General features: G+C 38.8%; 1 protein-coding gene across 8 annotated transcripts in view; it reads left to right on the forward strand.

Moving 5' to 3' along the window:
• The window catches only part of LOC126360846 (AMP deaminase 2), a 425,281-nt gene that overhangs the window by 395,129 nt on the left and 12,313 nt on the right, over nt 1-17,839 (forward strand). For all 8 annotated transcript variants that reach the window (XM_050007748.1, XM_050007744.1, XM_050007745.1 and 5 more), the window contains 3 exons: nt 901-1,064; nt 8,068-8,188; nt 12,873-13,046. In XM_050007748.1, the coding sequence (XP_049863705.1) occupies nt 901-1,064; nt 8,068-8,188; nt 12,873-13,046 (459 nt within the window). The remainder of the gene's footprint in view (nt 1-900; nt 1,065-8,067; nt 8,189-12,872; nt 13,047-17,839) is intronic.

Here is a 17,839-nt window from a genome sequence, read left to right on the forward strand (position 1 = left end):
TCTCCCCCCCCTTTCTGTCCCCCCCTTTCTGTCCCCCCCCTTTCTGTCTCCCCCCCTTTCTGTCTCCCCCCCCTTTCTGTCTCCCCCCCTTTCTGTCTCCCCCCCTTTCTGTCTCCCCCCCCCCCCCTTTCTGTCTCCCCCCCCCTTTCTGTCTCCCCCCCCTTTCTGTCTCCCCCCCCTTTCTGTCTCCCCCCCCTTTCTGTCTCCCCCCCTTTCTGTCTCCCCCCCTTTCTGTCTCCCCCCCTTTCTGTCTCCCCCCCTTTCTGTCTCCCCCCCCTTTCTGTCTCCCCCCCTTTCTGTCTCCCCCCCTTTCTGTCTCCCCCCCCTTTCTGTCTCCCCCCCCTTTCTGTCTCCCCCCCTTTCTGTCTCCCCCCCCTTTCTGTCTCCCCCCCTTTCTGTCTCCCCCCCCTTTCTGTCTCCCCCCCCTTTCTGTCTCCCCCCCCTTTCTGTCTCCCCCCCCTTTCTGTCTCCCCCCCCTTTCTGTCTCCCCCCCCTTTCTGTCTCCCCCCCCTTTCTGTCTCCCCCCCCTTTCTGTCTCCCCCCCCTTTCTGTCTCCCCCCCCTTTCTGTCTCCCCCCCCTTTCTGTCTCCCCCCCCTTTCTGTCTCCCCCCCCTTTCTGTCTCCCCCCCCTTTCTGTCTCCCCCCCCTTTCTGTCTCCCCCCCCTTTCTGTCTCCCCCCCCTTTCTGTCTCCCCCCCCTTTCTGTCTCCCCCCCTTTCTGTCTCCCCCCCTCACACACACACATAATAAGCAAACTGGATAATCCACAAACAATTAATCAGGAGTTCACTAGGTTTGTAATAAGTGACAAACATACTGTTAATCACTTATCAAAATAGAGGCTGTGGTTTGTAGAAAATATCAAAATTGTTGATTTGAAATAATGTTATCATAATTGCAGGTTATTGGGTTTGACTCTGTGGATGATGAAAGTAAACCAGAAAATCCATTATTTGACAAAGATGTTCCTGTGCCTCATTTGTGGAATGACTTTGAAAACCCACCATATGCATATTATCAGTATTATATGTATGCAAACCTGACTGTTCTAAATCACTTTCGAAGGTAAGCAATACAGAAATGTGTGTATCTCCTTTAGAAATAATATATTCTTGAACCAGATCTTATTTCTTTTTGCAACAGTAGAACACGCGATCTAGTGTTGCCAAAGAAACTGCACTTTTTATTTCTTTACATAAATCTTTTTCTCTGCTTTTCATTATGTTTCTGAAAATAGATATCCTTATGTTAACATCATCTTCTCACAGTAGCATTTAACCTAATATCCTCAATTATTGCTTGGATGTATTCCAAGCTCTGGTCTCCTGTACAGTATTTTTGCCCTCTATGGCTCTTTCTAGTGCCATGGAAGTTATTCCTTGACATTTTAACACCTGTGCTATTAAGATTTCCCTTCTTCTAGTCACTATTTTCCACATATTCCTTTCCTCCCTGATTCAGCAGAAGACTAAATCATTTTTTTATCTTGTCAGTCCACCTAATTTTCAACATAATTTTATAGTATCATGTCTCAAATTTTTTGATTCTGTTCTTTCCCAAATTTACAATCTAAAAAAATTTGTTCCTTAAATTAAGGCCTGTGTGGGATATTAGTACCCTAGTTTGCTTGTTACGTTCTCTTTGCTTTGTTCATACTGCATTATTTTGCTCCAATTTCTTCCCTTTGTCATCTTTGTGGATGATAATTATTTTAAAATTTATCCCTAATCTCATTTTTTGCCATATTTTGGTTTATTTTTAGACCATATTCTGTGCTTATTGCACTGTTAATTTCATTCATTGTGACTTATAATTCCTTTCATCACTTTCATTTGGGATAACAATGTCATTGCAAATCTTATCATGAATTTTAATTCCACATCTAAGCCTTACTTTCATATCCATCAGCTTCTTCAATGTACAGGTTAAACAGTAGGTGAGAAAGCTTGCACCCCTGTCGTCCACAAGTTTTACTCAGAATGCTTCTTTCTTGGTATTCTGTTATTGGTTTGTGTACATATTGTAAACTATTAGTTGTTTCCATGTCTGGGTGTTGCTACTGGTTCTGTAATTGATGTTAAGTTAATTTTAGCCACTCCAGTTGCTCTTATATGGACTTTATTAAGTTCAAATGACCAGTTTTGGCCTTTATATTAGGCCATTATCAAGTGCATGTTATGCTGTAGAGAAGCAAAATTCCTTCTCTATTGAATAACATGCACTTGACAATGGCCTAATATAAAGGCCTAAAGTGATTGTGGGAACTTAGTAAAGTGCTTAAAAATAACTGCAGTGGCCTTTCATTAACATTGTACTTTACGCCTCTTGTCCTACAAATAAAACTTATTTTGCTGAGAATTTTGAATATCTTGCACCATTTCACATTTTCGATTCCTTTTTTTCTATGTTGAGATGCCTTATGAATGTATTTTGCTTTTTCTTAAGTTTTGTCTCCATTATCAAGCTGTACTGTCCTGACCAATTTAAGTACTTTTTTTATTTATTTTGTTCACCAATCGTGGTAATGTCATATATTTCTACTCTGCAGCATAAAATGTCTGTGGGATTAACAACATGAAAAAAATTAGAAAATTACAATGTCCTTTGTCTTCCTTTTATTGACTTTCTCTTTTAACACAATACTGAGTATGCATGTTATCATTGGTTAAATATTTTAACCTAATGGCCACCAAAATAGATCACCAAACTGGTGTCACTTTATGTAATGGTGGAACAAGTATTCTTATGTTACATAAGAAGATGGTTCAGAACTAACTTACCTCTCTTGCATCATCTTCATCTCCAAAAATAGGAAGATAGATAAATGTCCGGAGAGTAGTAAATATCTTTGTAGTGGTATGGATCTCGACAATGTAGGTAGAAATTTCTCTGATAGGCATTTGTACCCACATTTACCAGATCCTTTTCTATATTTTGTAAATAAAATTCGAGAATAAACCCATAATCAGTGAACATAGAACTCTTTAAATTTTTACTTTTTAAAAACTCTTAAGATTGTCATATTGTAGTGACTTGGACTTCCAGTCTCTCAAAAAAGTTATTTCTTACCAAACAAGAACACAAGTCAATATTTATACAGGGAACAAGGAAGTTATATACTTAAAATGTTCATATTTCACAAGCATGGTTGATAATTATCTAAATCAACGTCTGCTCTTTTGAGAGTCTTTCCATGTAGCTCATGGTACAAGACATTTCATTCACAAGTAGTTAGTTTCATTAATTGATTCATTAAGTAATCACTTTAAGTATCATTCAGATTTGGCATTTGCTTATGAGTTTCAGATGAAAGGTGGTACATGCAATAATGAGCAAAAGGTACTAACACATAAATACATACACACTGATATTACAACCAGTAGAACACAGTGCATACTCAGGTTTACATCAATATATATTTTCAAGCACACAGATTGTGAGATTCTATATCCGTTTTAATGTATGTGTTAAACTGTTATTTCAATAGTATTTTTGTGTTGTACAGTATTCTTTTTCATTGATGCCAGGAATATGGACGTGTGTTTGTGGGATGGATTGTTGGATCTTCACTCTTGTATTCACCTGATAGATGCCAGAAAACTGTACCCAAAATTTGGCGACAGAACATTAAATGTAATGAGCTTTAGTGGCTACATTTCAGTTACATAACGTGCTGATTGTTGAAGAGGCACTGAAATGTGTAACTCATTTTTAATGTAGCATGTCTCCTTGAAATACCATCTGGGTTCAGCTTTACACATCAACAGTCACTTAATGTTTTTGAAACACAGATATAACTTTTAAGATATGTTTACTGTATCACAACACAGATAACATTCACATCAGTTTGGTGCTTACAAAACTGATTCAAGACTGCGTTGTTAACTCAATACTGATGAACTGCCCCCATGACTGCTGTCATGTGTGCGTTTGTATCATCCAACATTTATAAGATCACTTTATGTATTCCTTAAATTGAACATAATTAAACTTACAACTGAAATTTATATGCTTTCATAAAGATAGTTACATATTTTGTTTTGGAAAATCATGAGAGCAAATTTTACATAAGTAATATTTCGACATGTCTTGGTTTTTATAATGAAATTTTGTAAAATACACATTGATAACAATATTTTATTAGTTTTTCTAATTACTTTACAATTACAGCATTATTTTTGGTCATAACATGCATCTGGCATCTTTAGAGTGGGCTCTGTTGTTATTACTATTACTTTTTTGCATATTAACTCTACAAAGGATGATTTCAATCTGTGTATACATTTAGTTTAACATTTTTTGGTTTGTAGTACAATCTTTCTATAAATTGATCAAAATTGAATACTATTGGTGTAACTTCATAATAAGTCAACCAGTTTCCATAGATACAGTAAGTTAGCAATGCCACAATTGAAACTTCTGCATGTAAACATGGCATGATTGTATCACAATCACAGATATATGTGGAACTGCACTCTGTATTTTATTCTGTCCTGTTCTGCTACATTACAAGCAGCATCTGGCACCTGTCTTGCTTGCTCTCATTTAGCTGCAGTACAGTTTACGTAATATACGGAAAAGACGTCTTGACAACAACATTGTGATTTGATGCATTGTCAACATTAGTGTGAGTCAGCATATGCAGGACGTGGTTCAGTATGTTTTAGTTGGAACAAATTGTACAAAAATGTTAGTTCATTTCAATACCAATAATGTCGTAGTTCATTATTTTTTATGTAAATTGCCATATGTTTTCTATAAAGAAACATTTAAGGCATCAGTTGTCCCGGAGTAAAGTAATAAAAACATAAACAGATAATTAATCTGAAGAATGATTTATACTGTTACACTAAGTAGGAGGGGAACATTTCTACACAGACGTATCTTTGGTGGTTTGTTTTTAAGTCTTCCATTAATGAACTTGAGTAGTTTGATTCCTGTCAGAACCATAGAAATTTCAATATGCCTTACATGTTGACTCAACTGGCGTTGCACGTCCAGTGTTCCCTTAGTGGATACTTTCTTGCAGTCATTCCTCTGTTGGCATGACAGTGATTTGGCGAGTGTAATGGGAATTTCAGGAATTTTGTAACATCCCAGGGATTTTTTTTCCTTTAGCATTGAAATTTAATTTTTTTTATGCTTTACAAATCAGAAATTTCAAAATACTTAGTATCTCAATGCTTTTTAATTATCTCAATATTGTCTCATACTTATTATTAGTGTTAAAACAAACTGTGGCTAAACTGCAGCCAAGTGGAAAGAATTGTCGTAATTGTGAGCTGCTCAAAGCGCCCCCTCCCTTCCCTCCCCAGTTTGCCATTTATTTCTCAGGAGCTTCTTATGACATAATGTTCTGTAAATACACTTTGTAACATGTTCACCAATAAATAATGTTGTCAAAACACAGATATAACTTTTAAGATATGTTTATCTGCATCACAACATAGGTAAAACTGATGTTGGTTTAGTACTCTGCATTTTGTACTGTCCTATTCAGCAACGTTATTTATGGTATGTGAAACTCAGAACTCAAATATCAATCATCAAAAGCAGTTCAATGCAACTCTTCAAAATTCTGCAGAAAATTGACTTTGAAGTTTTCGAAGAAATTTTAATTCACTTAAAAATACTGGTTTTCACGCCAGTTCATATGGCTCAAGTGGTAGAACTGGAGAATCCTAATTTGGTAACTTTGATAGATGTGCTCATCACATTATGAACTGCATACAAATGGAAATATTTACAGACAACATTGTATAGGGGTACCATAGCTTTTGTGGATTACTTCTTTGGTTACTGCATGTCTCTTCACCCAAGGGACAGAGTCTGATGGCAGCTTAAATGGTTGATGAGGCACAGTGCCCAGATTACACTCACAGCAGTTGATGATTCGAGGCCCCTCTTTTGAAAATGTCACTGTATTTAGTAAGAACACACAGCAGATTTGCTCTTTGTTGGCCACTAATCTGCCCTGAATCATTAACTTTGTTCTCAGTGGCTGTTGTTAAATAACTCCATTGCAGGCATCTGAGGTACTAAGACTTCTGAATCTGGGAGTGGTCCCCACTGTGTGTACCTTTATCTGCATACAGAATTGTGCAAAGCCTTCAGCTGAAGTTAATAACTATACCTCCACACTAAGGCCTCCAGGGTATAAAACCAATATTCCTGCAGAAAAGTCTATTATAGTGTCAGTTTCTGCAATGGAACCAATTCTTAGTGTACAATTTGCAACCAGGTTGTCAATTATTAGGAAGGTGGGTCACACATCCTGTTCATCAAGTTTTACCACCAGATAGGTTTCTAAATTTACAGCTTTACTTCGTGTGTGTATGTTACCTAGAATTCTGCATGCACTAGTAGGTAGAGTTAGCACCTTTTTATGCTCAGTAATTTGTCTGAAAAGGATAGAATAAACTTTTTATTTCTGCTTCAAAATTAACAACTGCTGTCATGTGTCATCTCAGTTTCTTCAGTTTTGTATAGCTACTGCCAATCACTTATTGTTTTGCTCTAACTGCGGACAGTCTTCAGCAATGTCTTGTAAATCATCATGCCTGGCAACAAATTCAGTATATAGTAATAAGTGCTTGACATCTGTGGCCCTCACCTCACTTTTGATCATTGCAGTGAGGCCACTTTGTACGAATGAAATTATTTTTCCTGATGCTCATGATCTGCAGGTTGGTTTGACCCATGAGCCCGATAGTTGTCTCTAGAGTTACTGCCAGGGTGTAATCCCCAGTGTGCTTATTTTTCCACCTTCCGTTGTTTTGTTTCCTTGAGTTGTTTTTGTTTTCATTATTGTTATTTAGATACTCATTGCGTGTATTTTGTGACATCAGTGACGACTGTTGATTTCGTGAATTATCATGGGAATATTGCTCATGCTCGCAAACCATCATGTGATGTGTGGACATTGCCTTCAGAACTTCATCTATGTTCTTTAAGGGGGTCAATCATCTTGACAGTGGGTAAAAACCCATCCACATCATGGTCAGACGAGTAATTAGCTTTTCCCTGATATGAAGCACAAGCATTCCCTTAAGTATTGTTAACACATCAGTGGGTGCCATTTATTGGTTCCAATGCTTAGTTTTATTCAAATATTTTTCATGGTAATTGTGCCTTGCTTCACATTGTCTGCAGCAGTGTTGAACACTTTTTTATTTAGCTTTTCCAATGAGCCTTTGGCTTGTAATTGGCTGGGAATGCCTTTTTGAAGTTGCCATATGTTGAACAATTTTCTGACACTTCAGTGCTGAGTCACCCTGTACATACCCTGACACAAATTTAATCTTCTGGATGTCATTCCAGCCGTTTGGAATGACACCTCTAAAAGCTTTTTATAAATATGTGATGGACTTCATGTCATCTTGATGTAAAGACAGCGAACTGCCCCCACTGAAGAATGTTTTCTTCTACAAAGTATGTAGGAAAATATGGTATTGTCCTGGCATTGGATTGAACTTGAACATTCACAACATTGTGTGGTTTGTTTATGACATCATTTTTATTTTGATTGTCACTATTATAGTTACCTCCAATGCTGAACATGGTATCTTCTTCAAAAATAGATGCACCAGCTTCCAGTAGTTTCATATGTTTTTTTTAATGGTGGATTTCTTTGTCCATGTGTTCAAGAAACAAATAGTTCCCCGAGTGTCACTTCCAGCAGTTGTTTAATTCGTTTCATGTTTTGTCTTGGAGAACATGACAATGTTGTCTTTAACAATTCTATGGCAAAAACCACATTTGAAGTGCTTAAATGGCAGATAACTATTACATAAAATTTGTGGTGGTGGTGGTGTCTATGATTAACATGATATGGGTGGACAAGATAAAATAATCTTAAGGAAATTATACAGTATGCAAATGTGTTGGCTAGTATCACCCATGTAACCCTGAATAATAAGCTGTGAGAGTTACAAAATACGCAGAGTGCACCACTGTACTGAAAAACTTATACATATTTTGCTTTGTGTTTAAAAATGACCTGCTTGTTGTATTTTTTGTCATATTTTATTGTCCTTGCACATCCATCATCTTTGACTCTTTGTTAAAGGGAACAAGATCTAAATACTTTTGTCCTGAGACCTCATTGTGGTGAAGCTGGTCCTATTCAGCATCTGGTATGTGGTTTCATGATGGCTGAAAACATTTCACATGGACTATTGCTCCGAAAGGTTAGTGTTTACACTTCAAAATAACATGTTTACTATGTAACTGTTGCTTGTAAAATCTTACATTTTATAATTGTTGATAATGAAAAGAAACATTGGCTTACTGGCTGCTGAATCAGTAATATGTGTAAATGGTATGGCACTATAGCTGAATCTTTCAGAAGCATAAAATTCTTTCCTCAGCGTAAAAAAAAAATCAACATGTTGATATATGTTCAGTTTCTGTTATTGCTGGTGGTGAGCAGATACTCTGTCTTTCGTAAATATTGAACAATGGAAACTCCAGGTAGGAATACAAGGAACAGAACGGATAATCTGCTTTCAGCAGGCAGTATTCCTAAATATTTCTGGTAAAAATACTTAAAAGTAGAATATACTGTTGCTAGCATTTGGAATGTGTATGCTCCTTTCTTAGGGAGGAAAGAGGGATTGGTTTCGAAAAGTTTGAAAGCATGAGAGGGACGTGACCTGACCCACCTGTTATGAGAACAAGGGAAACAACAATACAGATGGAGGGTTGGAGTGATAAAGAGTTCTTTTCGACCCTATCCGACCAATCAAAATTTCCTCCTGATGCAGGAACATACAAGTTATAAATACTAGGTATAATATTTGCTACTTTTAAGTGTTTCTGTTGGCAATACTAGGAAATTGTCCTCCTGGAATAAGGTACTAAACAGCTATTCCGTCTCTTTGTAGATTAACAGTTTTCTCAGTTGGGTTTTCCTGTTGATACTGTAAACATTGTAGTAATTTATAACTTCAATTTACCTTTATTATTGACTGACTTTATTGTATAACTGGCGTGGAACTGTAAAATATAGTGGGGATGCAGTTTTTCTGCATTTATCAACATATTTTGCAGATACTGAATTATCCAAAGCTAATGATTTGGATGCAGAAAACCATCGACTTCTCATGCTTGTCTTCCTTCGATAAATAATTGATTTGTGAAGAAGATATGAGTTTAATATGGCACAGGTTAAAAGGTATTGGTCAGTTTTCTTAATCACTTGGTGTGATGAAATGAAGTAGATTTTTAAATAAGGTTTTTTCTTAGTTTGTTTATTTGGAGCATTATCGTCCATTAAAACTTGCATAATTAGTGTTCAGTGAGTTTGTGAACCCCATATGCTACAACATTAATTTAATTAATTGGATCAAAATATAACGATCACATTCTGAGCTCTTGTGAAAGTCTCCATTTCAAACATGAGAATGGGAAAAGTCATGAATGTCATTAAATCTATGAAACCTTTGGAATGTCTGCAAGAATATAAAATAATAATTACAGATGAACTTCTTTGCTATCCTTGGCATACAAAATCTTATAATCTCTTCAATGCACATTAAACCCTCAGTTATCTAAACAGATTGGAGAGTGTCAAGCTTGATTTAGAAGGAACAGATTCTGTCCACAGAAAAATCTAAATCTTAAACAAATAATTATGTTTACTGAAATATCAAATAAAAATGTAGTGCTAATATTTGTTGATTAGACAGATAGAAACTCTCTCCTCAAAACCTTGAAGGAATTTGCAATAGATAGGAAAAATTCGGAAATAACTAAACAAAGTCTTATAAACACAGTATCTGAAGGTAAAAACAACTTCTAGTCCCTTCCAAACTGTATCAGGGATCAGGCAAGCAGACAATTTGTCAAAACTATTATTCAATTCTGTGATGGAAAAAGTTATAAGAGAATGGATAATAGAAGAAGAAAAACAAAAAATTGATAACTAAGTAAAGCTGGGTAAATTGAAAGAAGCAATAAATTGTTTGGTCTTTGCAGGCAATCTTGTGATAATAGATGGAACTTTACGGGATGCAAAGAAAAGACTAGAACTTCTGAAGCAGGCAACTGAAAAGGCACATCCACAAACATTCTTTGAAAGTGCAGTATAGATCACCAATGAATGGAATTCACCAATAATTTTAGAAACCAAGTCTGGTAACATCAAGAAAACAGATAATTTTAAATATCTGGGTAAAAATATAAGTATAAAAAGTGAAAAAGACGCAATTAAAATCAGAAATGAAAAAATGGAGAGAGTATATATAAAAGTGAAAAAATATTTTTCTAAAGATGACAATTTAAGACAATGTAACACAGCTGTAAAACCAAAAGCCCACTGTGGATTGGAAAAATTGCTTTCATTTAGATGTAAAATGGCATTGAAAGATTTGGAAAAGATAGAAAGAAGAATCTTGAGAAAAACTTTGTCCAATCAAGAAAAAAGCAGGCAATTAGGTTTTGAGACAATGTAAGGAAATGTACTCATTGGCCCTTTAATAAGAGATGATACCAGGAAAAGTTGTTACACACAATGTAAACATAGAGAGACTGAAAGAAGGCAGATTAACAAAGAAGATCCAAATACTAAATAGGAAAAAATACAAAGAAAATGGGTGGGGAGGGAAGACAAAAAAACACTTATAAGAAATACAGCTTGAACAGGAGACCTCACTGTACAGAGACAATACAGACCAGAAGCAAAAAAATTCAAAACATTTTCAGGAAGGTAAAACAAACAGAATAAAAACAGGAGTCAAATGGTCTGGTGAGAGGACAAGAGCTCATTCTGAGAATATGATCTAGTTTTGGAGAAGGATGAAGGAAAAGAGAACTATATGGTTAACCTAATGTGGCCCTTTGTCGGCCAGAAATGAAGTAAAATTGTTACTCCTCACTGTGATATTTCCTCAGATTTGACTACTTCTAGGAGTCAACAACAATGATGTGGCAAAACATCAGAAAGGCATTTCGGCTTTTACAAATATACACTTGTTTAGAGGGAGTACTTTTAAAACTGTAATATGTGTTGTTTCATTAAGTGATGCTGCTCAAGAAATGTGGGAATTTCAACCATGATTCTCTTTTGAAACCAAAAAGATGAATGCCTAGAGAATGAGTTGAATAACATTCAATCCAATATTTTTTTAAGGACATCAGAATCATTTCTCAGTCTCTTTATAGGTAAAACCTGTTGAGCAAATTGTATTAAGAATTGATAGTAAAAATTTAAAAGCTCACAATTACTTTACTGCTTTTTGCATTGACTTCATCTGTTGCTAGCAATTTTCAGCAATACTACTAGAGATTAAAATGTTTCATTCATAGGAAGTACACTATCATGTATAGTGTAGAGCTCATGTTTCACTTTTTTGTGTGGTTAGGCATTATATATCTCTGTTCATCAGTAAGAAGTGTGTTTATTCCAGCAAATTATTACATTAGGATTTATTTCTGTTCATAGTTGCAAGATAATTCTTATAAATTTACCAACTAGATTCTTGAGGATCCATGTATGGCAATATTTCTGTCCTTATAAAACTTACTGCATGTAATAGTTGGTGAATTGCAATGTTCTGGTGATATCAATCAAGTTATAGCATTATGATGAAAAAGAAAGTTTACTGGTTCTTGTGTTTTGTGTATTAAACCGGGGCCCCAGAAATGATGCAAAGGCTTCATCCTGCTGTAGCCGTCAGTGGTTCACAACCCAACAACAGGCCACAGCAGCCCACCCATCTCTCTACCACCCCACACCGAACCCAGGGTTATTGTGTGGTTCAGCCCCCAGTGGACCCCCCGCTGGGAATGTCTCATGCCAGATGAGTGAAACCCCAAATGTTTCCATGGTAGAGCAATGATGGTGTACGTGTACATGGAGACAGTGTTCACGCAGCAATCACTGACATAGTGTAACTGAGGCAGAATAAGGGAAACCAGCCTGCATTCGCCGAGGTAGGTGGAAAACCAACTTAAAAACCATCCACAGGCTGACTGGCACACCAGACCTTGACACTAATCCAGTGGGTGGATTCGTGCCAGAGATCGGCATGCCTTTCTGCTTGGGAAGCACTGCGTTAGGCTGCCTGGCTAGCCGGGCAAGCTTTACTGGCTATGGTCACATCTGGTTACAGTCCTGAGTAGCTGCATTGCAATGAATCTGACTGCCTGGATCTGACTGATCCTCCTATGTTGCTTGTATCTGTTGGAGAGATATCTATGTTATTTGCAACTGGAAGCACCTCAAACCATACATAGATAAAATCAAAGAAGCATTTGAGTTGAATGAACGTGCCTCTGCCCAAACTCTCTGCTACCTAGTAAGTGATATCATAAATGTATCAGCGGATTTTCAGTGAGGTACTCCATTTATAAGTTACTATGATTGGAGTCAATATTTGTGTTGCTTTTGTAATGTGTTGTTTTTGATGACACCAACAAACATTGAATACAGTTATCATGGCAAAAGCTGAGAATGCGGTGATTTTTTTTTTCTATTAGTAACGTGGGAGAGGTGCCTTATAACTTTTAATGAGTACTGGTGAGTCTCTCTCTCTCTCTCTCTCTCTCTCTCTATCTATCTATCTATCTATCTATCTATCTATCTATCTCTCTCTCTCTCTCTCTCTCTCTCTCTGTGATTTCAACATACCATTAAGTGAAATGTGTAATATTCAATACCCTCACCAAAAATAGTGAACCATGATCAGTAATCATTATAGTGACTCAACAAGTTATCATATATTGAGGCATCCTGACAATAAATGCTCCAAAAGTCTTTATTGGTGTAGTGATTTCACTAATAATAACTGGCTTAATCTGTAAGTGAGTCAAACCTGCGTCTCTACTTTGTGATGTACTTATTTATAATTATTGATTTCATTTTTTTACCAGGTTCCAGTGCTCCAGTATTTGTACTACTTAGCACAAATTGGAATAGCCATGTCACCTCTGAGCAACAATTCACTTTTTCTCAACTACCATCGAAATCCGTTGCCTGAATACTTGGCACGTGGATTATGTGTAAGCCTATCCACTGATGACCCCCTGCAGTTTCATTTCACCAAGGTAAGATAAAGGAATAAGATTGTGATTGGGTATCAGTATTTCTTTTAATGATCAAGTTAAAACCTACTGCAGCACTCTTCCCCTCCCTCTCCCTCTAACCCCCCCCCCTCTCCCTTTCCCCAGCTCACACCTTCCCCCTCCATACCTTCCTCTCAGTACCCCATCCCCACCCCCACTCCCTGTCAGTGCCTTCCCTCCATCGCCTCTCTCCGTCTGCATGCACATGCGTATGAAGTAGTTGTAGCTATTGGCCCTTGTCTCTTTGATACAGTTAATGGGACCAACTGATGGTTCCGGACTGCTTGATATGTCCAGGTTTTTCCATTATTTCCACAGCACTGAGCTGAAAAGTGAACTGTGTATGGTTTCTAAGCAGTGAGCAAGAAAAAGCTCTCTCCTTTCATTTGATGCCAATAAAAATGTAAAATTGGATTTCAGACGTGTGTTGTTTCATTGGTCCTCCTGGTGCGGTATGTGTGGGTGTTCCAGGCACTGTGAAAATATAACCCATTTTTGTCCCCTCTTTAAACTTACTGTGACAGTTATCCTTCTACACTTTTTTTTCTTCTCCATACCCCTACTTGCCGAGCATTTGTTTGTAGGCGGAGTATCTGCTGTCAGAGATTGGTATTGATGTCTGGATGATGTTTTAATCTGAAAAACCAGTCTCTGCTTGATTTCAATGTCTCACATTGATATGAGGTACTCTTACTTGGTTACTAGCACAATTGTACACCCTTGCCCCCTCCCCTACCATGGGGCTCACCACTCTTTGGCGAGTTCATGCTTGGCTACCAAGGGGCCCCAGCCTTTGTATCATCTTTCCTGTTCTGTGCTGCATATCTATCCTCTTGCTATTCTTTTTTCCCTCCTTGGGGAACACATCTGGGATGTTTTTGGGAATGTGTTCTGCATTTTTAGTAGCCTTACATCAGAACATTCCCTCCAATTTTTTCATTCTTTTTTTCCTTTCTTCATTCTACTTCTCCCGCCTTCCCTCCGCTTCAGCATTTGAGGTTCCCCTATTCCTCTTGCTCCTTGTGCACTCCTAAAGGCCAGCTCGTGCACCTGATGCATAAGAGGTGACTGGGTAATGTGTAATTCCCAGCCCCAGATCAACAAATAGGGTTTGCACATACCCCCTGGTGAAGGCCAGGCTCAGGGAGGGGTGATTGCCTGAGCTGCTACCTTCCTAAATTGATGATTGGTCCCAGTGTCAGGTGTTCATGAGTTATGACTGGAGGTGTGAACAGTTACTTAAGACAGGTGCGCCCCCTTCTGAGGGCATGCCATCGGAGACACTGGCAATCATGGGGGAGGGGGGGGGGGGGGGGGGGGGCGCCGAGCGTGGCGCGGGGCGGGGCGGGCATGGCATGAGACTAATGATTCAAAGACCGTACCAGCTGCACCATAGTTCCTCATGGTTTCACATACTGAAGACGGTCAATCCTTTCTTATGGTAAATCTGTTTCTCTTTCAGAAAGGTGTTCATGCAATTGCCAGCCCTGTGAAATCCTGCTCTCGTTTATGCATTGGCACTTTGCTTTTGGAGATTACTTCTGATTCTCAAGCTTGCAGCTTCACTCCTCCAACGCTATCCTGTTCTTCGCATGGTGTTAGTTACACCAGGCTGCTTGATTGTCTGACAGAGGCAAAAATTCAAACTTTCCTCTGATCAGGGCGTCATTCCAGTCCATTGGGTGTTAAAAAAGATCGATGCATCCATAGTGCCGACACGCACTCTATTTCACATGTTTTATAGTGTTGTGCTTTCATCAAAGATCAAAGCAGGCTATAAAATTATCTGACCATACTTTCTGAATCTGATGTGCTGCTACTGTGTCATTGTTACATCCACACACAAATGTTCTGTTGACACTCTGCCAAATGTGTAACCTGTGGTAGGGATGCTCAGAAGGACAATTGTCTGCCTCCTTCATCTCGCTGTATCAATTTGCAATGCTGACCATGCAGCCTCCTGCAGAGATTGTCCCATATATCTTGATGAGTGGGCCCTCCAGGAGATCTGGGTAAGGAAAAAGTTCCTTACACTGTCACTCACAACTTTCTGGCCAGTCGGAAACCCTTTGTTTTACCATCTGGCAGCTACAGCTACATCTCGCTCCACAAAGGGCATGGCCATGCAGACATGTAACCTCAAATTAAGCATCACAGTTGTAAAATTTCCCAGTGTCACAGTAGCATTCCCATCTCCTCTCCCTCTGGCAGTGCAACAAGCCACCAAACTTTCACCTTATGGGGCAAAGTCACCTGGTACTCGACTGGCAGGCTGGAAAAGACAGAAGGAATACTCTCACAAAGACTTTCTATATCCCTCCAGCCAACAAACATCTGAATCACCATCTGCCAACCACAAAGACTCCAAGAAATCAAACAAAGATAAATGGTCCTTAGCTAATTCAGAGATCCTCCTCAACAATGTTGCCACATGGCCACATGGTACCATCATCTGGCTGACTGTTTTTCTGCCTTGGACTCCACAGACCAACAGAAGGAGAATGCTGAGCCTCTTTAGATCCTGTGGAGCAGTATCTTCCAGTGTCTGTGCCCTATAGCAGATAGTCTTCAGAGACTGGCACTTAGGAGCTGCCGAAGTGATGCCCCCTTCATTTTTCCTTCCTCTGCTTTCCTCATTATGACTCTCCTCCAATGAAACATTTGCTGAGTTAGATCCCACCAGGAGTAATTACAGAAGCTCTTGGAATTGCAGCATCTCTGCTTCCAAGAAACAAAATTGCATTTTTATGACTGCTTTGACCTCTCACATTTCTTTCTGCTCCACTTTGACCTTCCTCCTGAGGACGGCATTCCATATAATGGGGAAATCACGCTGCTCATCTGGTATGACATTTGTAGTCAATCCATCTTCCTAACTACCCACCTTCAGACTGTTCCAGTCCACATTTCCCTTCCTCACTTCATCTTTTACCTTCGTAAAAGCCAACGCGTTTACAAATGTCTGCTTGTGTGTGTGTGTGTGTGTGTGTGTGTGTGTGTGTGTGTGTGTGTGTGTGTGTGTGTGTGTACCTGTCCGCGCACGAGTGAATACCTGTCCTTCCCCCCCCCCCCCCCCCCCCCCCCCCAAGGTAAGTCTTTCCGCTCCCAGGATTGGAATGACTACTTACCCTCTCCCTTAAAATCCACATCCTTTCGTCTTTCCCTCTCCTTCCCTCTTTCCTGATGAAGCAACCTTTGCTTGCGAAAGCTTGAATTTTGTGTGTATGTTTGTTTTTGTTTGTTTGTGTATCTATCAACCTGCCAGCACTTTCATTTGGTAAGTCACATCATCTTTGTTGTGATTCATGTTGTGGATATACTGCAGGGGACCTGTGTTTAAAAGTTCATTAGTCCATTGTGGTTACATTCTATGGTACGCTGCTCTGAAGAACTTAAGGACAAGATAGATAAAGTAACACAACATATTAACAATTCAATGGAAATGAATGAAGTGTGGTAGCATGTTACCCGAGATCTCTCAGGCATAGAAAGCTGGATGTCACTTGGTGTGAAGTCAGTGTGACTGTAGTGCCAAATGGGGCCGCCCCTGCAACACATGACAGTTGGCAAAAAAAAAAAAGGGGGGGGGGGTTCAATAAGCGGTTACAGCACACTGTAGTGGTATTCTTCATTCAAGTGTTGCCCAGAGACAATATCTGGATGACTACACACAGGGAAGAATCACTGTGAAATTGGAAGGAGGATGAAGTATGATGAATGTGCCCTGGACTTTGGTATTGCTCACAGCGTTATTTTATGTGCTTGAGGAGCATTTTGAACTACAAGAACTGCTGTCTTAAGAAGAGAAGGTGGTAGACTATGGTGAACTACAGGAGCAGATGACTGCTAAGTTGTGCAACATCTGAGAAGGGACCCACATCAAACAACATGTGACTTCCAACCACATTTAACAGGACTGCAAGGCACACAGTCACGCAGTCTCTCACCCCACAGTAGCATAGCAACTGCATGGAGGTGGTCTCTCTTCTCTACAACCAGTTTGTTGTGTCCCTTTAACACCTACACATAGGTGGCATTGTTTGTGATGTTGCTAACAGTACATGGACTGGGCCACTGAGGAATCAAATTGTATGCTCTTCTCGGGTTAGAACAGATTTGGTCTGAGTAGCGATTTTGAATGTACCCTCATATGGCAAGAGATAGGAAAACATAGTGCTTCCAGAAACAGTGTCAGACATGATTGTTTTGTGGTCCAGGTATTATGGGTGTGGCAAAGCATAATGTTGCATGTATGTACTGACCTCCAAATCTTCGAACACAGTACATTCAGCAAGTGGACATTATTGTTGCACTGTACTTCTTCCCAATGTGTATCTTTTCAGGGATGCATTTAGCCCTCATTCCATTTTTTTTAGACAACAGCCTGTGACTGCATGAAGCAGCACCGGTGATGAACTCTTGGACTCGGACAATATTCCCTCAACAAAAATCACATCAAGCACATGTGTGTCAGAGTGTTACAGGTACATGGATAGAATGCTCTATGATTCAGCAACTCTTCTGTAGTGTAGAAAGGCCCTTGAGGTAGATACCAAATTAAGTTTTTTTTGTTTTTTTTTTTTTTAACAAGAGCTCATCACCCACTAGATAATTAATTTTTGAAGGGAGGGCATTCAAAATCTTAGACATTGAAATGGAAATGGACATGGACCCCTCTTTTGTACCATACTGAATAGTTTCTGTTAATCCTCTCTTTGTAGCTTCACATACATTTAAATGAATAGATATTTTTGAAAGAAAATATTTACTTACAT

This window comes from Schistocerca gregaria, chromosome 1 (assembly GCF_023897955.1).
Source record: "Schistocerca gregaria isolate iqSchGreg1 chromosome 1, iqSchGreg1.2, whole genome shotgun sequence".
Classification (NCBI taxonomy): domain Eukaryota; kingdom Metazoa; phylum Arthropoda; class Insecta; order Orthoptera; family Acrididae; genus Schistocerca; species Schistocerca gregaria.